We start from the raw sequence: 21,989 nt of genomic DNA, 5'->3' as shown, positions 1-21,989 counted from the left end.
ATACTGTTTTGCACCCCTGCACCTGGCCGCCCTAGTGCTGCTGGTGCTGCCTTGGACCTTGCCCACTACTCACCTTAACTCCTGGAGACTGGTGCCATGAATCCCTGTACGCTACCTGAATACCACATTTCTTTTCCTCCCATTGGATAACATTGCAGCTTCTGAAAATTGCACGATTCGACTTTCTAAAGGCAAAAGTATTTCTTTTGTAAAAGTACTTACCTGAACAAATTACTTCTGGTGCCTAGATATGTATAAAGATATGTGTTATTTTTTACACATTGGTGTGGATCTCCTTATTGTCATGCCTCACTTCTTGACTATTTGTGTATTTGTGAATGTCTACCACTCCCCTTTGAAAAGCCTAAGACTGCTTCACCACACTACTCCCTAAAAAAACACCCTGGGATTGCTAGAGCAAGCCCCTGCCTACTTATAAGGGAGCCCATGGACTCTTTATCTGATTTATCGAAATTAGATATATATAGTGCAAAGAGCCAGCTTCCTACACCCAGGAAGATTGTCCCATCGTCCACTTTACTTTCACGGACTACAAAGTGAGAGGAGTTTGCAAGCCCCAATCGCCAGGTTAATAAACACATAAGCAGGAGTTTGTCTTAAGACATAGCCTGACATTTGACCTCTGTCTTTGTAGCTCCCCAAATGTGAGATCATACAGAATTTAAAGGCATCTTTTTTGATTTCTTGGACTATCACGACCCAACAAAAATCGGCTTTTGAGTTTGAGAAACTTTGCTATAGTCTGTTGTGCATGGACGTACATTACAGTTGCAATAAGAGCAAAAAAAAGACAGCGATATGCTGGAGTCTAGCTTATGGCTTTGTCTTTTAGAAACTAAACCACATTTTTAAACTCTTTAGTTTTGACTTTTGTATTGTTTGTGAAGATAACAAAGTATATTTCAAAATGTGTGTACTGTTTTGATGTATACTCGTTTCTGAAGTTTTGTGCATTGTTTTGAGGTTGAAATTGAAGAAATTACTTAGGCCAGGATACCTGGCTTCAAATCATCAATCAATGGGTGTTCGCGCAAGTCAGTAGCTTAAGAACAATTGGTGTAGCTGATAGACATGTAGCTGGTCTGTCGCCCCTTTCTCCTTTTTTTTGCTCTATTGCGCAGTCCCTCTCTCTTCCTGTCCTCTATTCTCATTACAAATTTCTGCAGAATATGTTATAATGCTTTATTTTCCTGTCTTTGTTTTTGTTTCTCACCTGCTTTCTTGGTGTGTTGGAATTTGAAGACTGCAGGCCGAACTGTAAGGTAAGGATATTTATTCAATGAATGCACAAGCTAAATGATGCAATGGGGTCTGAGGAAGGCATGATAAAGTGGTGGTGGAGGAGCAATTACTTTGCAAATAAAAGTTGCTAATGTTGGTTTTGTTTCCCACCTTTGCCTAAAGTTTGTTTCAACAGAAAGAAACACTGCATCTGTAAAGGTTCTCAGGGAAATACGACCAGAAGAGGAAATCACCTGCTTTTACGGCGACAGCTTCTTTGGAGAAAATAACGAAATGTGCGAGTGTCGCACTTGTGAGAGGTGAGCAAGAGTTCCGTATAGGAGGAGTATCCGGAGAAAGGAGAAAAAAATGAATAGAATGGATTCATGTCTGAAATAAAGCAAAACCTTACATGGTAGTAGAAACTAAAAAGGTTCTCGGTAATGAAGGAGAAGTTAGTAGGTGATGTGTCCTCTTGTGGAAGGGAATAGAGGAACGGGGAATGATTGGAAGAGTTATGGAGAAAGTCTAGGGTATGAACAACATGGTGGCACGTAAGATGAAGGGTTTCTGGTTGGAGGGAAATTAAGAGAATGATGGCAGTCTCTCTGGCTGCAAGGAACATACAAGAAGGCAATACTGTGGATCTCTCTTAGCAGCAGACATAGCTATAATATCTCAAGTGGAGAATGAATCGATGTGAAAAGAGGATCTCTAGTTTAGAAAATGTCCATCATGAGATTCTCTCTGATATCCATAGAAAGTAGATTATCTCTACAAGCATGTAGTATCTGCAGAAACACATTTCATAATACAATATTCAGCTTTGAAAATTAGTGTAAATAGAGAAACAGAACATTTAAGAGGCTGTACTATTTTTTTGCAATTTTTAAAAAAATATTTATTTTAAGCAGTAGTTTAGTTCACTACAATACAGAATGAATGCAATGAGCATACAGTAGGCCTCTCACAGGAGACAGACACGTTTTTTCACTGGATAGTGGTCAGCTTCAATCAGGTTGCACACACAAAAAGTATGATGTAACATACCCTCTACTTTAAAACCACTGAGAAGCAGCCCCTGACCCTCCCCCAGTGCCTCCCACCATCCTCTTTAAGCATTTCTACTGAGTCTCCCTGTATCATATCCAGCTACCCAAATCTTGTCAAATTTACTGGGTCATTCCCTACCTTGGTATATTTTGCGTTCCGCAAGTTGATAACAATCAAGGTCATTTTCCCATTCCTGAACAGTCAGGGGTCTGCCTGCCCCAGTGCCTTGCTAGGTTTCGCTTTACAACCCTCGATGTCAATGTGAGCCACTGAGCTGGGTACTTGTGGCATATCACTTCCTCTGTGATACCCAGAATTAACCATCTGGGCTCCAGCGGGAGCTCCAGCCCTTTGACCGAGGCCATCACCTCTGTGACCCCCCTCCTTCCAGTGATGCTGGACCACTGAGCATTCCCAGAGCATTTGATAGAAGACACCAGTCTCGCCACATCCTCTGGTGCAGTGGGCACAGGCACTGCAGTTCATTCTGTGTAGCCTGGATGGGGGTAGTAAGATAAATGTAGTATACAGAGTTGCACCAGACTGAAGTGGCTGTTTGGCTATTTCTCTTGGACACTGTAGGGCCTCCCCCAGTCCTCATCTCCTATGAGACCTACATCTTCCTCCCAAGACTCGTAGTGTGAAGGTCCGGCAAGTTATTCATGATTTTTTTTGTTAGACCAGGGAAACGGCCTTATTCTACATGGGCTGCAAGAGCAGTCGTTCCTCCATGGGTGAATAATCTGGTAAGTGGTCCCCATCGGGTAGGTGGCACCTCAGCGAGTGTCTCAACTGTATGAGTCTAAATTGCTCTTTGACCCATGCCATATTCCGCCTGGAGCTCAGCGAAAGGAAGCAGTGATTTCCCCATCCTCCAGATGTCCCCAAACTTTTCTATGCCAATAAGATTCCATCTTATTTGTCTTAGTTTCTTCACCTCCCCAAGTCGGTCGCTGTCCCACAGTGGGGTCTTGGCAGTCAACTTAACTCCCCACCCAAAATAGTCATTCGCCAGGCCTGCCCACCGCTCTTGTGTGAAACATCAGCACCTCTGACCTCCTCTCCCCCCCCCCCCCCCGCCTTCCCCCGCCATTCCATAGAGATTGTCTGGGTAGCCCTGGACGCCCACAGCCCGAGTTAAAGTGGCCCAACACCATGAGGAGGTATCTCCGGCGATCTTGACCTGAGATCTGGTGATCTCTGACCTGCCTCGAATCTCCAATCTATGTCTGCATCCCCTTTCTGGAGTATTCCCCCCCCCCCCACCGCGACCAGAGCTGGTAAGAAAACACGGCGCCTAAAGACACCTCTGCACCCGATGTCCAATGGCCTTCGGTGGCCCAACCGACCGTGTCCCAGCATTCCCAGGCATCCCAACTTACCTCTCCAACCGGTGGTCACCTCCAGAAGATCTTCGTCCGGAGCCGGCAGTCTTTGTTGCAGCCAGAGAATCCCCACTTAAAATGGGGCACCCCACGTAAAAACAGCACCCTGCACCCAGCCGCCCCTGTGCCGCTGCTAGTGCACTTTGGGTGCTAACTCGGCGCCCCCTTTGCCCTGAGCCTGTCACCAGGAGCTTTGCTCCCACAACCTTGTAGCCTGCTCGTGAGCAGCCACACACCGGAGGACCCCTGTCACCTTCCACCATGGAAGAGGTAGCCATCTCAAACATCTTGTAGTCTGTGCAAAAATGGCCAGGGTGACATTACCCATTAATTTTGCTCCTGCAAGGAGCTGATACAGGAAAGGAGACAGCTGCTAAGAGTCCCCTTAAACCAAAGGAACATTCGCTCAAGGAGACAAACAGTGTTAGCATACTTTGACCCTGCAACACCTCCATTAAACTGCAGACTAGTGAGATTCCTAAATGCAGCTGAGAAGAGAATGCCATCAAACGCCTGATCTCCACCTAGGATAAGGGGAAGCTGCGACTACTGTGCGCACTCTTAATTATGACATGAGACTGCCACCATTAAGGTCGACCTGGGAAACCTCCATACAAGCACTTGGATTGGGTTCTCAATAACGTCTCCTTTTCGATAATAGCACTGCTTAGACAGAGTAATGAAGCCTGGCAGAATGCATAATTTACATTGAGAACTATGTGTATAAAGAACAAATCAATTTTTATCTAATAGCAATTTAACTGTTTTAACTTTTTTTTTTTAATTTCTGTTTGTTTTTCGATCAAACACAAAGCATCCGCAGCAATTACAAACAATATTCAGTACATTAACCGCATGTCCGCATCTTTGGCATTCATTGTATTAGTCCTGATCATGTATTCCATCCAGGTACATCATTCTATTAGTGAAATATCAGGAGTGCAGTAGTACAGTATACATCAGCCTCTTTTTTTTTACAAATAGAAATCAATAATAAAGACCCTCCACATTACCACTACTGCAATGAATTCTATTGCCCATACAATCGGCAAAACAGCCCATACTAAAATGTATAATACTTGGAACGCCCCTGGCATCTTTTTTGTGTATAGTGAAAGACCCTCTACATCTGAAGTGCATGCTTCAAATCAGCTAGTGCGAGGCTACTTCTGTGCCAGGTGTCATGGTCTCCTGTGGGTGTGCTAGTAGGTAGCATGTTAAGGGGGCCCAGATATCTCTGGGTCTAGAGGCATAAGGTAGCAGCTCGGCATATGTGGTGAGGCGTTGCTGGCATGTCACCAAATCGGCAATCCAGTCCTTGAATGTAGGTGCCGGTCCTCTGCCCCATCGACAGGCCACACACCTCTTAGCCATGAGCAGAGCAAGGGTGACATATTTGCGGTGTACTGCCTGCAATGGTTTGACATAGCTGATCAAAGCCATCAATGGCGTGGGCTCCATGCGCATATTTGTCATTAATGTCAGCGCATGAGACCTGTGTCCAATATTCGTTCACACCCGGACACTCCCAAGCCAGATGGAGAAAATCTGCCCCAGGCGCTTGCCATCTGCCACATCTGTCTCTCCGATGGTACCTATGCATTTTGGCTGGTGTATAATATAGCCTGTGCAGAAGTGTATAATGTATTATACGAAGCCTGCTGCTGGCCGATACCCTCTCAGTTTGCAGGCAACAATAGTCCCCCTGATCGTCTGTCAGGGCGAAGCCCAGTTCCTCACCCCGTCATGTGCGGGATAGTGCAGCCGGCAATTTCCTCTGCGTGTGTACTGTTCGATATATCGGGTAGACCAGGCGTTTAGCTGTCGCACTCTTAAGCATCAGTTGTAACGGGGCTAACTCCTGTGACTCAACTGGGAAATTCAGGGTGAGAGACCTGATCCGCTGCCTAAGCCGGATATACAGAGCGATCCGCTGCCTAAGCCGGATACACAGAGCGATCCCCTGCCTAAGACGGACATACAGAGAGCGTCATTCAGAAGATAGAATCTCCTGAGGCGGAAGCCGGGAGCCTGACTAGCGAGCATTTTTAACATTTGAGAGTCACTATTTGTGTGTGTTGATTTTAAAACCCACCTTACTTGCAATTCACGCTCCTGACAAAAACCGCGCAGCGGATCCTAGCGCTGCCGCGGGAACATCAACAAACAGCATTTGCCACCATTACCGGCGCACCCTATGGCCACGCCCCTTTTCTAATGCCACGCCCCTCCTTGTCGTCTCCCACACCCTACAAATTATGTGCATTTTCCGAACGCGCAGAGGCGAGCGCAGCGGGCGCGACGTTTGCGCGCCGAAGGCGCGCCTAAGGCAAGCCCGTCTGCGCCCGTCCGCACCAGCTCCGGGCCTAGGGCCAGCCATGCTGTCAGTCCTCCACCCGCTCAGAGGCTAACGTGGACTAGGTCACAGCTATTAGACTTAGGTAAGGCAAATTGCACTTCCCCCACACCGTGTAACCTCCCTTTAACCAGCCCTTTCTTGTACAAATGTCACAATTGCCCTTTCTCTTTCTCTCCCGCCTCGACTCGCCCCCATGACCCCGCAATTAGTCAGCCCACACCCACTAAAACTTACTCTATGGGATTGGTGGATTGTCGCTCTTTACCTTGCCACGCCAGTGATATTTGGCTATTATTGTCCTCCACGTCCTGGGACTTACTGTTTCTAACTGAGACATGGATTAAAGACTCCTCCAACCCAGACATCTCTCTTGCCGTACCCACCGGTTACCGCTTTACTGGAATAAGCCGTGAAGGTTCCAAAACAGGTGGAGGAATTGCAATAATCCTAAAGACTCACCTGACAATCACGTCTAGAAAAATTACGAACATAAAGCCCATAGAAGCACTATATTTCTCTGTCACGGATTCCACACCAGCCATTTTTTCAGGGATCTTGGTCTACAACCCCCCTAACACCCCTCAGTCTGCCATTTCTGAACTACTGGCAGTCATGCAGATCTGTCTATTAAACACCCTCACTTCACGGTACTGGGAGACTTCAACAATCACGTTGATGTAAGTAGCTGCAACCGCGCCACTTATCTCCTAGAATCCATGCAAAATAGAAATCTGACTCAAAGAGTAAGGGGCCCCACACATGCCGCAGGACATACCCATGACCTTATCTTTTCCAACTGCGTGAAGCTAAAAATCCTCCCTTCCACACCTCTGACATGGTCTGACCATTTTTTTGATCCCATTCGAGGTATCTTCAACTCAAATTGTCAAGAAGGAATCTGCCATCAGAACTCAAGGCCGAAAATGGCACAAGATCTCATGTACTGCCCTAGAGCAATCCTTTAATAACAGCTTAAAACCCTTTCCCTGATGATCTCAACGAAGCAGTTCTTATACTCAATAATGATCTCACGTCTGCTATTGAGAAAGTAGCCCCCTTACAATCCCTCACCTCCCGCAGACAAAAACCTTCTGCCCCCTGGTTCACTCAGGAATTAAGGGAAAATAGAAGCAGATGTAAAAAGATGGAGCGACAATGGCGGCAGACCTATGACCCTGAAGCCAAGGTTCTTTACAGAAAGGCCCTCAAAGAGTTTCGCAAACTCAAACGCTACTCTGAGCACCTATTTTGCAGAAACTATTGCCAATGCAAAAAACTCTACCAAAGCCCTCTTTAACATTGTTAAAGATTTTACTAATCCCACTGCTCTGTCCGCCCCAGTATCCCCTTCCCAAGCACTTAGTGAAGACTTATCAGATTTTTTTGAAAAAAAAATTGCCAACATTGCGGCAACTATTCTTCAGAACGGTACCGAGAATACTGAAGACCCTACCATCATCTGCACAAATGCATTTACTGCTTTTCAACCACTCACCAAGGAGCATGCACTGAATTTATTCTTGAAATGTAAATCAGGCTCACCATTGGACCCAGCCCCGGCCTTAATCATGAACGAAATTGCCCCTTTAGTTATCAACCCCCTACTCGAAATATGGAACTCCTCCTTACACTCAGGCGTTGTCCCTTCCGCCTGGAAACACGCAATGCTAATTCCAATACAAAAAAAAGCAGGCCTCGATCCTACCTGCCTGAGCAACTACCGACCAATCTCACTCCTACCCAAGCCCACCAAGGTCCTCGAGAAAGCGGTACAAGAGCAGCTGTCCTACTACCTAGAATCAAACTCGCTGTTCCATGATTCCCAATCAGGATTCAGACCGGACTTCAGTACCGAGTCAGCTCTACTTGAGGTATCCGAGTCGATTCGAGAATTCACGGATAGGGGAGAGGAGGCCATGCTGGTCCTCCTCGACCTATCCGCAGCATTCAACACCATCTCCCATGACATACTTCTTGCTCGCCTGCAAGAGGTTGGTGTTAGCGGAACTCCCCTCGCTTGGGTTAAATCTTTCCTTACGAACAGATTTCAACAGGTGATGCTGAGCTCCTTCCTTTCTACCAAGAAACCATTGATTTGGGGCGTTCCGCAAGGTTCTGCCCTCAGCCCGCTCCTATTCAATGTGTATCTAAAACCACTGGCAAAAGTGGTAGAATCCTGGGGCGGCAAAGTAATTTTTTACGCTGGCGACACCCAACTAGTGTTCTCCTTCAAAGACCACTCCGAAAAATCATTCCACAACTTTCGCCACTGCATGATGAATATCGCCACCTGGATGTCTGCTAACAACTTAAAACTTAATACGGATAAGACGGAAGATTTATTTTTCAATCCGAAATCCCCCACACCTCCCATTCTTTGGTGGCCGAATGAACTTAATCCTCCTCTGGAACCAGTCCAAGTTGCCCGTAACCTAGGCTTCCAATTTGACACTGCCCTCTCCTGCAAGACTCAAATTAATAAAGTCACCTCGTCTTGCTTCGGAAAGCTTTGCATGATAAAAAAAAATCATCCCCTATATGCCACTAGACTCACGTAAGACAGTAGTCCACGCCCTCATCACCGCTCATTTGGACTACGCAAATAGTCTGTATGCCCCGGCGAATCCTCATAAACCAACTACAGACAGTCCAGAATGCAGCAGCCAGGTTGATTTGCAACATCCCCTATCGCCACTCCATCTCACCTCATCTGATCAAACTTCATTGGCTCCCAGTGAGACTACGCATTCAATTTAAAGCCTTAATCCTGGCTTTTAGAGCTCTTAATGATCGAGGCCCTACCTACCTGCGTCGTAGATTGAAGTTCTCACAAGCACCCCAAAACCTCAGATCCTACCATCTCCGCCTTATGATCTGCCCCCGTTTCCGCCTGGCACGTACGGGAGGAAGGGCCTTTGCAGTGGCCACCTCCAAACTGTGGAACCACCTTCCTATAGAGCTAAGATTCCTGACGTCAGAGCCCCTATTCCGTAAAAAACTCAAGACCTGGCTCTTTTCCCTCATCTAATCTACCCAATCTACCCACTCCCTTCTACATCCCTCTGACCCTTTCGAGATAATGTCTTCAGCGCCGGGACACCTCCGTTGGAGGTAGCTGTGCGCTCTACAAACTACTAAATAAAATAATAATAAATAAATAAGTGGGGTTTGCTGCAGACCCTGAAATATATGTTCAGCAGTGCGGAACTGCCCGTCATGGTATAAGTCCCCCTTGTGCGAATGCCTGTGTGCTCCCTAAAGTTGTGGAATAGTGTTTCCTGGAGAAGAGGCATGCTCGGGTGATATGTGAAAGGTGTGGTGAAGAATATAACATGGGAGAATGTAACACACGCTATGTGTTGCCATGCCGCTATCGTGCATGTATAGGTGGTCGGCATCTTATCTCTAGGGTTAATTGGGCCATAGATCACCCTGTCTATTGGAAGGGGGTGCGCAAGCCAATGCTCTGCCGCAACCTGTGGCAAATACCTTGGCTGTTCCACCCAGAACCGTGCATAATGGGCTTGTGCACTAGTGTAATATAATTCAAAATTTGGTATGCCAAACCCGCCCTGAGAGTATGGTCTAATAGGCATATTCCATTGCAATCTCGGCTGCTTAACCCCCCATTCAAGGCGCTTCAGCTCTGACCTGAGTGTCTTAAAAAAAAACTTCCTAGGATAATACGGAATATTTAAAAATAGATAAAGCAGCTGAGGGAGGAACACCATTTTGATTAATGAAACCCAGTCCGCCATGTATAGGGGCAAAACAATTCAGCGGGTGACACAGTCCGCTGTGCGAGTCATTGCATTGCCATAATTTAAACGCATGAGCTCCTCTCTGTCCCTGGTGACCCGTATCCCTAAATATCGCAGCTCCTCGTCACACCACTCTAAGGGATAATCCAACGGAAAACGAACTGTTGATGTCGTCAATGGGAAAATGCAAGACTTCCCCCAGTTGATTTGGCTCCCTGAGAGTTTCCCAAAAACTATAAACGGATATATAGGGTGATATCTGCATAGAGGGATATGAAAATTTGCCGCATATTACACTACCAGTTAGAAAAGGGGGTGTAACACCCTCTCCAACAGGATGAGCTGCGTATTAGCCTGCTTGGGCCAGCAAGCTTCAAAGAGCTGCCGCCTTTGAAATTAAAGTCTGGCTCTCTTCACCGGAGAGGTAGCCGACCCCTTAGTCCAGGACCCCCTTGGCACCTGGACAGGTGGGAAAATTAGGTAGTCCGGTAGGCATGCCAGGCTAGTACCACCCCTAAGGTGGGCTACTGTGAGGTGGACATGATTTTTCAGATGTAGCCACCTTTGGGATGGCATACTTAAAATTCTGAGACAGGGTTATGCCAACTTCCCACTGGAAGTGGTCATATAGGGGGTGTAGTGACTACAAGGGCCAGTAACCCATTGGGTACCCTACAGTCCCCTAATGCCCCTAAATTGAGTATTTAGGGGAGACCCTGGAACCAGAGAAGCAGATCCTGATGACCAAAGAAGAGAGGACATACCGAAGAGCCGCCAAAGCAGAGAGGAGAGAAACAGCATCTGACCTGCTTCCAACTCTGCTGGCTCGTCTGCATCCCTCATCGAAAACTAAGCTAAAGTCGACTCGTCTTGCAGCTGTTGACTTCAGAAACTAGGGAGAACATCCTGCCTTCGATAAAGACCTCCTGTAAACAACGGAAGTGTTCCCCTGCATCCTGCAGGAACTCCATAGCAAAGACTCCAAGTCCTACGGAACCGCCAAAACCTGACACATGAAGCCACCACTACATCAGTCACCTTTGGCCAGAGTTGAGGTGGGTCACCGATATCAATGAGGTCCCCCAGCCTTCCAGAGCTAGAGTCCATCGTGGTTTCACCCCTCAGACTCCCGGACGTCTCCTGCAGCCTTTGCACACAGGTCCCCTCGACTGATCCTAGTAAGAAAACCCAGACGCCTATAGACACCTCTACATCTGTCACCCCTGAGCCATGGGGGAAGATGAACCAAGGCGTGCCTACGTCCCAGAGTATCGCAAACCTTGAACCCCTTGTTGGTTCACCCTATTTTAAGCAGTAGTTTAGTTCACTACAATACAGAATGAATGCAATGAGCATACAGTAGGCCTCTCACAGGAGACAGACACGTTTTTTCACTGGATAGTGGTCCGCTTCAATCAGGTTGCACACACAAAAAGTATGATGTAACATACCCTCTACTTTAAAACCACTGAGAAGCAGCCCCTGACCCTCCCCCAGTGCCTCCCACCATCCTCTTTAAGCATTTCTACTGAGTCTCCCTGTATCATATCCAGCTACCCAAATCTTGTCAAATTTACTGGGTCATTCCCTACCTTGGTATATTTTGCGTTCCGCAAGTTGATAACAATCAAGGTCATTTTCCCATTCCTGAACAGTCAGGGGTCTGCCTGCCCCAGTGCCTTGCTAGGTTTCGCTTTACAACCCTCGATGTCAATGTGAGCCACTGAGCTGGGTACTTGTGGCATATCACTTCCTCTGTGATACCCAGAATTAACCATCTGGGCTCCAGCGGGAGCTCCAGCCCTTTGACCGAGGCCATCACCTCTGTGACCCCCCTCCTTCCAGTGATGCTGGACCACTGAGCATTCCCAGAGCATTTGATAGAAGACACCAGTCTCGCCACATCCTCTGGTGCAGTGGGCACAGGCACTGCAGTTCATTCTGTGTAGCCTGGATGGGGGTAGTAAGATAAATGTAGTATACAGAGTTGCACCAGACTGAAGTGGCTGTTTGGCTATTTCTCTTGGACACTGTAGGGCCTCCCCCAGTCCTCATCTCCTATGAGACCTACATCTTCCTCCCAAGACTCGTAGTGTGAAGGTCCGGCAAGTTATTCATGATTTTTTTTGTTAGACCAGGGAAACGGCCTTATTCTACATGGGCTGCAAGAGCAGTCGTTCCTCCATGGGTGAATAATCTGGTAAGTGGTCCCCATCGGGTAGGTGGCACCTCAGCGAGTGTCTCAACTGTATGAGTCTAAATTGCTCTTTGACCCATGCCATATTCCGCCTGGAGCTCAGCGAAAGGAAGCAGTGATTTCCCCATCCTCCAGATGTCCCCAAACTTTTCTATGCCAATAAGATTCCATCTTATTTGTCTTAGTTTCTTCACCTCCCCAAGTCGGTCGCTGTCCCACAGTGGGGTCTTGGCAGTCAACTTAACTCCCCACCCAAAATAGTCATTCGCCAGGCCTGCCCACCGCTCTTGTGTGAAACATCAGCACCTCTGACCTCCTCTCCCCCCCCCCCGCCTTCCCCCGCCATTCCATAGAGATTGTCTGGGTAGCCCTGGACGCCCACAGCCCGAGTTAAAGTGGCCCAACACCATGAGGAGGTATCTCCGGCGATCTTGACCTGAGATCTGGTGATCTCTGACCTGCCTCGAATCTCCAATCTATGTCTGCATCCCCTTTCTGGAGTATTCCCCCCCCCCCCCCACCGCGACCAGAGCTGGTAAGAAAACACGGCGCCTAAAGACACCTCTGCACCCGATGTCCAATGGCCTTCGGTGGCCCAACCGACCGTGTCCCAGCATTCCCAGGCATCCCAACTTACCTCTCCAACCGGTGGTCACCTCCAGAAGATCTTCGTCCGGAGCCGGCAGTCTTTGTTGCAGCCAGAGAATCCCCACTTAAAATGGGGCACCCCACGTAAAAACAGCACCCTGCACCCAGCCGCCCCTGTGCCGCTGCTAGTGCACTTTGGGTGCTAACTCGGCGCCCCCTTTGCCCTGAGCCTGTCACCAGGAGCTTTGCTCCCACAACCTTGTAGCCTGCTCGTGAGCAGCCACACACCGGAGGACCCCTGTCACCTTCCACCATGGAAGAGGTAGCCATCTCAAACATCTTGTAGTCTGTGCAAAAATGGCCAGGGTGACATTACCCATTAATTTTGCTCCTGCAAGGAGCTGATACAGGAAAGGAGACAGCTGCTAAGAGTCCCCTTAAACCAAAGGAACATTCGCTCAAGGAGACAAACAGTGTTAGCATACTTTGACCCTGCAACACCTCCATTAAACTGCAGACTAGTGAGATTCCTAAATGCAGCTGAGAAGAGAATGCCATCAAACGCCTGATCTCCACCTAGGATAAGGGGAAGCTGCGACTACTGTGCGCACTCTTAATTATGACATGAGACTGCCACCATTAAGGTCGACCTGGGAAACCTCCATACAAGCACTTGGATTGGGTTCTCAATAACGTCTCCTTTTCGATAATAGCACTGCTTAGACAGAGTAATGAAGCCTGGCAGAATGCATAATTTACATTGAGAACTATGTGTATAAAGAACAAATCAATTTTTATCTAATAGCAATTTAACTGTTTTAACTTTTTTTTTTAAATTTCTGTTTGTTTTTCGATCAAACACAAAGCATCCGCAGCAATTACAAACAATATTCAGTACATTAACCGCATGTCCGCATCTTTGGCATTCATTGTATTAGTCCTGATCATGTATTCCATCCAGGTACATCATTCTATTAGTGAAATATCAGGAGTGCAGTAGTACAGTATACATCAGTCTCTTTTTTTTTACAAATAGAAATCAATAATAAAGACCCTCCACATTACCACTACTGCAATGAATTCTATTGCCCATACAATCGGCAAAACAGCCCATACTAAAATGTATAATACTTGGAACGCCCCTGGCATCTTTTTTGTGTATAGTGAAAGACCCTCTACATCTGAAGTGCATGCTTCAAATCAGCTAGTGCGAGGCTACTTCTGTGCCAGGTGTCATGGTCTCCTGTGGGTGTGCTAGTAGGTAGCATGTTAAGGGGGCCCAGATATCTCTGGGTCTAGAGGCATAAGGTAGCAGCTCGGCATATGTGGTGAGGCGTTGCTGGCATGTCACCAAATCGGCAATCCAGTCCTTGAATGTAGGTGCCGGTCCTCTGCCCCATCGACAGGCCACACACCTCTTAGCCATGAGCAGAGCAAGGGTGACATATTTGCGGTGTACTGCCTGCAATGGTTTGACATAGCTGATCAAAGCCATCAATGGCGTGGGCTCCATGCGCATATTTGTCATTAATGTCAGCGCATGAGACCTGTGTCCAATATTCGTTCACACCCGGACACTCCCAAGCCAGATGGAGAAAATCTGCCCCAGGCGCTTGCCATCTGCCACATCTGTCTCTCCGATGGTACCTATGCATTTTGGCTGGTGTATAATATAGCCTGTGCAGAAGTGTATAATGTATTATACGAAGCCTGCTGCTGGCCGATACCCTCTCAGTTTGCAGGCAACAATAGTCCCCCTGATCGTCTGTCAGGGCGAAGCCCAGTTCCTCACCCCGTCATGTGCGGGATAGTGCAGCCGGCAATTTCCTCTGCGTGTGTACTGTTCGATATATCGGGTAGACCAGGCGTTTAGCTGTCGCACTCTTAAGCATCAGTTGTAACGGGGCTAACTCCTGTGACTCAACTGGGAAATTCAGGGTGAGAGACCTGATCCGCTGCCTAAGCCGGATATACAGAGCGATCCGCTGCCTAAGCCGGATACACAGAGCGATCCCCTGCCTAAGACGGACATACAGAGAGCGTCATTCAGAAGATAGAATCTCCTGAGGCGGAAGCCGGGAGCCTGACTAGCGAGCATTTTTAACATTTGAGAGTCACTATTTGTGTGTGTTGATTTTAAAACCCACCTTACTTGCAATTCACGCTCCTGACAAAAACCGCGCAGCGGATCCTAGCGCTGCCGCGGGAACATCAACAAACAGCATTTGCCACCATTACCGGCGCACCCTATGGCCACGCCCCTTTTCTAATGCCACGCCCCTCCTTGTCGTCTCCCACACCCTACAAATTATGTGCATTTTCCGAACGCGCAGAGGCGAGCGCAGCGGGCGCGACGTTTGCGCGCCGAAGGCGCGCCTAAGGCAAGCCCGTCTGCGCCCGTCCGCACCAGCTCCGGGCCTAGGGCCAGCCATGCTGTCAGTCCTCCACCCGCTCAGAGGCTAACGTGGACTAGGTCACAGCTATTAGACTTAGGTAAGGCAAATTGCACTTCCCCCACACCGTGTAACCTCCCTTTAACCAGCCCTTTCTTGTACAAATGTCACAATTGCCCTTTCTCTTTCTCTCCCGCCTCGACTCGCCCCCATGACCCCGCAATTAGTCAGCCCACACCCACTAAAACTTACTCTAAGGGATTGGTGGATTGTCGCTCTTTACCTTGCCACGCCAGTGATATTTGGCTATTATTGTCCTCCACGTCCTGGGACTTACTGTTTCTAACTGAGACATGGATTAAAGACTCCTCCAACCCAGACATCTCTCTTGCCGTACCCACCGGTTACCGCTTTACTGGAATAAGCCGTGAAGGTTCCAAAACAGGTGGAGGAATTGCAATAATCCTAAAGACTCACCTGACAATCACGTCTAGAAAAATTACGAACATAAAGCCCATAGAAGCACTATATTTCTCTGTCACGGATTCCACACCAGCCATTTTTTCAGGGATCTTGGTCTACAACCCCCCTAACACCCCTCAGTCTGCCATTTCTGAACTACTGGCAGTCATGCAGATCTGTCTATTAAACACCCTCACTTCACGGTACTGGGAGACTTCAACAATCACGTTGATGTAAGTAGCTGCAACCGCGCCACTTATCTCCTAGAATCCATGCAAAATAGAAATCTGACTCAAAGAGTAAGGGGCCCCACACATGCCGCAGGACATACCCATGACCTTATCTTTTCCAACTGCGTGAAGCTAAAAATCCTCCCTTCCACACCTCTGACATGGTCTGACCATTTTTTTGATCCCATTCGAGGTATCTTCAACTCAAATTGTCAAGAAGGAATCTGCCATCAGAACTCAAGGCCGAAAATGGCACAAGATCTCATGTACTGCCCTAGAGCAATCCTTTAATAACAGCTTAAAACCCTTTCCCTGATGATCTCAACGAAGCAGTTCTTATACTCAATAATGATCTCACGTCTGCTATTGAGAAAGTAGCCCCCTTACAATCCCTCACCTCCCGCAGACAAAAACCTTCTGCCCCCTGGTTCACTCAGGAACTAAGGGAAAATAGAAGCAGATGTAAAAAGATGGAGCGACAATGGCGGCAGACCTATGACCCTGAAGCCAAGGTTCTTTACAGAAAGGCCCTCAAAGAGTTTCGCAAACTCAAACGCTACTCTGAGCACCTATTTTGCAGAAACTATTGCCAATGCAAAAAACTCTACCAAAGCCCTCTTTAACATTGTTAAAGATTTTACTAATCCCACTGCTCTGTCCGCCCCAGTATCCCCTTCCCAAGCACTTAGTGAAGACTTATCAGATTTTTTTGAAAAAAAAATTGCCAACATTGCGGCAACTATTCTTCAGAACGGTACCGAGAATACTGAAGACCCTACCATCATCTGCACAAATGCATTTACTGCTTTTCAACCACTCACCAAGGAGCATGCACTGAATTTATTCTTGAAATGTAAATCAGGCTCACCATTGGACCCAGCCCCGGCCTTAATCATGAACGAAATTGCCCCTTTAGTTATCAACCCCCTACTCGAAATATGGAACTCCTCCTTACACTCAGGCGTTGTCCCTTCCGCCTGGAAACACGCAATGCTAATTCCAATACAAAAAAAAGCAGGCCTCGATCCTACCTGCCTGAGCAACTACCGACCAATCTCACTCCTACCCAAGCCCACCAAGGTCCTCGAGAAAGCGGTACAAGAGCAGCTGTCCTACTACCTAGAATCAAACTCGCTGTTCCATGATTCCCAATCAGGATTCAGACCGGACTTCAGTACCGAGTCAGCTCTACTTGAGGTATCCGAGTCGATTCGAGAATTCACGGATAGGGGAGAGGAGGCCATGCTGGTCCTCCTCGACCTATCCGCAGCATTCAACACCATCTCCCATGACATACTTCTTGCTCGCCTGCAAGAGGTTGGTGTTAGCGGAACTCCCCTCGCTTGGGTTAAATCTTTCCTTACGAACAGATTTCAACAGGTGATGCTGAGCTCCTTCCTTTCTACCAAGAAACCATTGATTTGGGGCGTTCCGCAAGGTTCTGCCCTCAGCCCGCTCCTATTCAATGTGTATCTAAAACCACTGGCAAAAGTGGTAGAATCCTGGGGCGGCAAAGTAATTTTTTACGCTGGCGACACCCAACTAGTGTTCTCCTTCAAAGACCACTCCGAAAAATCATTCCACAACTTTCGCCACTGCATGATGAATATCGCCACCTGGATGTCTGCTAACAACTTAAAACTTAATACGGATAAGACGGAAGATTTATTTTTCAATCCGAAATCCCCCACACCTCCCATTCTTTGGTGGCCGAATGAACTTAATCCTCCTCTGGAACCAGTCCAAGTTGCCCGTAACCTAGGCTTCCAATTTGACACTGCCCTCTCCTGCAAGACTCAAATTAATAAAGTCACCTCGTCTTGCTTCGGAAAGCTTTGCATGATAAAAAAAAATCATCCCCTATATGCCACTAGACTCACGTAAGACAGTAGTCCACGCCCTCATCACCGCTCATTTGGACTACGCAAATAGTCTGTATGCCCCGGCGAATCCTCATAAACCAACTACAGACAGTCCAGAATGCAGCAGCCAGGTTGATTTGCAACATCCCCTATCGCCACTCCATCTCACCTCATCTGATCAAACTTCATTGGCTCCCAGTGAGACTACGCATTCAATTTAAAGCCTTAATCCTGGCTTTTAGAGCTCTTAATGATCGAGGCCCTACCTACCTGCGTCGTAGATTGAAGTTCTCACAAGCACCCCAAAACCTCAGATCCTACCATCTCCGCCTTATGATCTGCCCCCGTTTCCGCCTGGCACGTACGGGAGGAAGGGCCTTTGCAGTGGCCACCTCCAAACTGTGGAACCACCTTCCTATAGAGCTAAGATTCCTGACGTCAGAGCCCCTATTCCGTAAAAAACTCAAGACCTGGCTCTTTTCCCTCATCTAATCTACCCAATCTACCCACTCCCTTCTACATCCCTCTGACCCTTTCGAGATAATGTCTTCAGCGCCGGGACACCTCCGTTGGAGGTAGCTGTGCGCTCTACAAACTACTAAATAAAATAATAATAAATAAATAAGTGGGGTTTGCTGCAGACCCTGAAATATATGTTCAGCAGTGCGGAACTGCCCGTCATGGTATAAGTCCCCCTTGTGCGAATGCCTGTGTGCTCCCTAAAGTTGTGGAATAGTGTTTCCTGGAGAAGAGGCATGCTCGGGTGATATGTGAAAGGTGTGGTGAAGAATATAACATGGGAGAATGTAACACACGCTATGTGTTGCCATGCCGCTATCGTGCATGTATAGGTGGTCGGCATCTTATCTCTAGGGTTAATTGGGCCATAGATCACCCTGTCTATTGGAAGGGGGTGCGCAAGCCAATGCTCTGCCGCAACCTGTGGCAAATACCTTGGCTGTTCCACCCAGAACCGTGCATAATGGGCTTGTGCACTAGTGTAATATAATTCAAAATTTGGTATGCCAAACCCGCCCTGAGAGTATGGTCTAATAGGCATATTCCATTGCAATCTCGGCTGCTTAACCCCCCATTCAAGGCGCTTCAGCTCTGACCTGAGTGTCTTAAAAAAAAACTTCCTAGGATAATACGGAATATTTAAAAATAGATAAAGCAGCTGAGGGAGGAACACCATTTTGATTAATGAAACCCAGTCCGCCATGTATAGGGGCAAAACAATTCAGCGGGTGACACAGTCCGCTGTGCGAGTCATTGCAGTGCCATAATTTAAACGCATGAGCTCCTCTCTGTCCCTGGTGACCCGTATCCCTAAATATCGCAGCTCCTCGTCACACCACTCTAAGGGATAATCCAACGGAAAACGAACTGTTGATGTCGTCAATGGGAAAATGCAAGACTTCCCCCAGTTGATTTGGCTCCCTGAGAGTTTCCCAAAAACTATAAACGGATATATAGGGTGATATCTGCATAGAGGGATATGAAAATTTGCCGCATATTACACTACAAAGCCTTATCATTGTGGTGCTGCCGTAGTTTCGCCGCCAAGCAGCAAAACGGAAAGCGGGCACCCCTGTCGAGTACCCCTAGTGATTGAGAATGTTTGGGACTCAAAGTCCCCCCTGTCCCCCCCCGTCCCGCCCCCCCCCCCCCCCCCACACACACAATAGTACAGTAGGTCTATTACATTAGTACTGTGGAGGACATGTACTTACCAGCTTGTTGGGCACAAGCAAGTAACATTAATATATATATACTAACACATTCTAAGACTTAAACAACCAGCTGGAGGGAGTTTCCAATCACTTATGAACACTCTTGATTGCTAGGGTGAAGGCAGTCTATTTAGTACCCCATCATGTGTAGACTGACAGGTTAGTAAATGTGAGGGCCAATATCTAAAGTCTGGTTTGGAGGTAACTGTTGCAGTATAGTGTCCCAGGCCTTGGCTAAATCAGAGGCTCAACACCTTGTTTGACCTCTTTCTTTAATATCACCCCTTCACATTCACTCCATTTAAGCTTTTTCCTTCTCCATACCTAAAGCCTGGGTCCATAAGGGGACTTGCAAGACATTACTGCGTTTGCAGTGAGCCAAGAGCAGCAGCAAGTCTGTAAATCTAGATGTAACTGCCTTCGCTCAGGGTCTCGGTAAGAACCTCATCAGGCTTAAAGCTCAAGTTTACAGGATGTGCTGCCCAGTGGCTTCAGAGATGGTGTGTGACTGTGTCCCGATATCTAGTAAATGAAGGGCAATCCCACACCCCTCTTAGAATCACACCGTGAGCAGATCCATGCACTACGGCAAACGCATTTATCCTCTTGGAGGTGATCTATATTTAGTGTAAGAAGTAATACATTTAGATGTTGAGACAGATTACCTTGGAATAACATGTTGAAGAAGGGAATTGTTTCTTACAGAGAAATGCAGGAGAGTTGGTTACAAAGCATCAAGGGAACATATCCACCTACTCAAGCTTATTCTTACTCAAGCAAAATAGCCCACTTTTTACATCTGAAAGTAGCAAACATATGGACCAAGCAAGACATTTGGAAGGTTGACATTTTAGTAGGTCTTTCTTCATTTATATAAGGGTAATTGGATATGCTTCATAAACTTACTAAGCACATTCTTCTACATCCCTATGTAAGAGAAACACTGAAGATTCCATAGGTTCAGAATAGGAGAGAATCACTACCAATACAGAGTTCTACTTTGAGGATTAAAAACTGCTCTTGAGCATTCTCAAATTCATTATGATGGTGGCAACCAAGCTTCTACAGTGAGACCTCTTAATCCACTTTAGGCAATTGTTTAATCAAAGCTGTTTAAGTTTGCAAAGTGCTACCATACCTTGAGGCACCTGTCTACTAAAACGAGGTTTCAATAGCAATGTGAAGAAGTTGTTTGTCCAGTCTTTTCAATTCATTTAATACTTAGAGGTATACTGCACAAGGATCATTTAACTGAACCCTTCAATGACTATATTGTATGAGTACTTGTTGTCTGAAACCAACTACATGGCCAGCATTTGCAGGAAGCTGGCTCTTTATGTGATATATCAAGAGTATCATATAATGTGTAAAGAGTCCAGGGGCTCCCTTATGAGTGGATAGGGTCTTGCTATGCAATCTCAAAGTGCTCTATTAGGGGTAGTGTGGTCGAGCAGCCTTAGGCTTAAAACAGAGGAGTGCAAGACATTTGTGAATACACACAATGATCAATAAATGACACACACGACTCCAGAAGGAGATCTACACAAATTTATAAGAATAGCAAGTATCTTTATATATGTTTAAGCATCAGAGAAAAAAAGTTCAGGTAAGTACTTTTTTAAATATATAATCTTTTCACTTTTCAAAGTGGACACTTAGTGCAGTTTGAGTTCTGCAATGTTATCCTATCGAAGGACAAACAAGTTCTGCAAACCGGTATAGTACAGCGACTTATAAGACCAATATCCAGGAGTTAAGGTGAGTAGTGGGCAAGGTCCAACGCATTACCAGCAGTGTAGTACCAGCAGTACACCACCAGCAGTATTCCACCAGCGGCACAAGGGTGGCCGGGTGCAGGGTGCATAACAGCGTTGGGAACCCAATAGGTTTCTTTAGAGATCGGTCACTGCGAAGAGACTGTAGACTCCGCCTGGAAGGCCAGGCAGGGTGAACCAACAAGGGGTTCAAGGTTTGCGATACTCTGGGACGTAGGCACGCCTTGGTTCATCTTCCCCCATGGCTCAGGGGTGACAGATGTAGAGGTGTCTATAGGCGTCTGGGTTTTCTTACTAGGATCAGTCGAGGGGACCTGTGTGCAAAGGCTGCAGGAGACGTCCGGGAGTCTGAGGGGTGAAACCACGATGGACTCTAGCTCTGGAAGGCTGGGGGACCTCATTGATATCGGTGACCCACCTCAACTCTGGCCAAAGGTGACTGATGTAGTGGTGGCTTCATGTGTCAGGTTTTGGCGGTTCCGTAGGACTTGGAGTCTTTGCTATGGAGTTCCTGCAGGATGCAGGGGAACACTTCCGTTGTTTACAGGAGGTCTTTATCGAAGGCAGGATGTTCTCCCTAGTTTCTGAAGTCAACATCTGCAAGACGAGTCGACTTTAGCTTAGTTTTCGATGAGGGATGCAGACGAGCCAGCAGAGTTGGAAGCAGGTCAGATGCTGTTTCTCTCCTCTCTGCTTTGGCGGCTCTTCGGTATGTCCTCTCTTCTTTGGTCATCAGGATCTGCTTCTCTGGTTCCAGGGTCTCCCCTAAATACTCAATTTAGGGGCATTAGGGGACTGTAGGGTACCCAATGGGTTACTGGCCCTTGTAGTCACTACACCCCCTATATGACCACTTCCAGTGGGAAGTTGGCATAACCCTGTCTCAGAATTTTAAGTATGCCATCCCAAAGGTGGCTACATCTGAAAAATCATGTCCACCTCACAGTAG

General features: G+C 47.2%; 1 protein-coding gene across 5 annotated transcripts in view; it reads left to right on the top strand.

Moving 5' to 3' along the window:
* KMT5C (lysine methyltransferase 5C) overlaps positions 1 to 21,989 on the top strand; it is a 207,753-nt gene that overhangs the window by 105,113 nt on the left and 80,651 nt on the right. For 4 of the 5 annotated variants that reach the window (XM_086930292.1, XM_086930290.1, XM_086930291.1 and 1 more), the window contains exons 6-7: positions 1,264 to 1,283; positions 1,426 to 1,562. In XM_086930292.1, coding sequence (XP_086786418.1) covers positions 1,264 to 1,283; positions 1,426 to 1,562 — 157 coding nt within the window. The remainder of the gene's footprint in view (positions 1 to 1,263; positions 1,284 to 1,425; positions 1,563 to 21,989) is intronic. The other variant, XM_086930294.1, reaches the window with a different exon arrangement.

Source organism: Lissotriton vulgaris, chromosome 7 (genome assembly GCF_964263255.1).
Source record: "Lissotriton vulgaris chromosome 7, aLisVul1.2, whole genome shotgun sequence".
In the NCBI taxonomy this organism is placed as follows: domain Eukaryota; kingdom Metazoa; phylum Chordata; class Amphibia; order Caudata; family Salamandridae; genus Lissotriton; species Lissotriton vulgaris.
The sequence above is the reverse complement of the archived record's forward strand: the minus strand, read 5'-3'. Positions and strand labels throughout refer to the sequence as shown.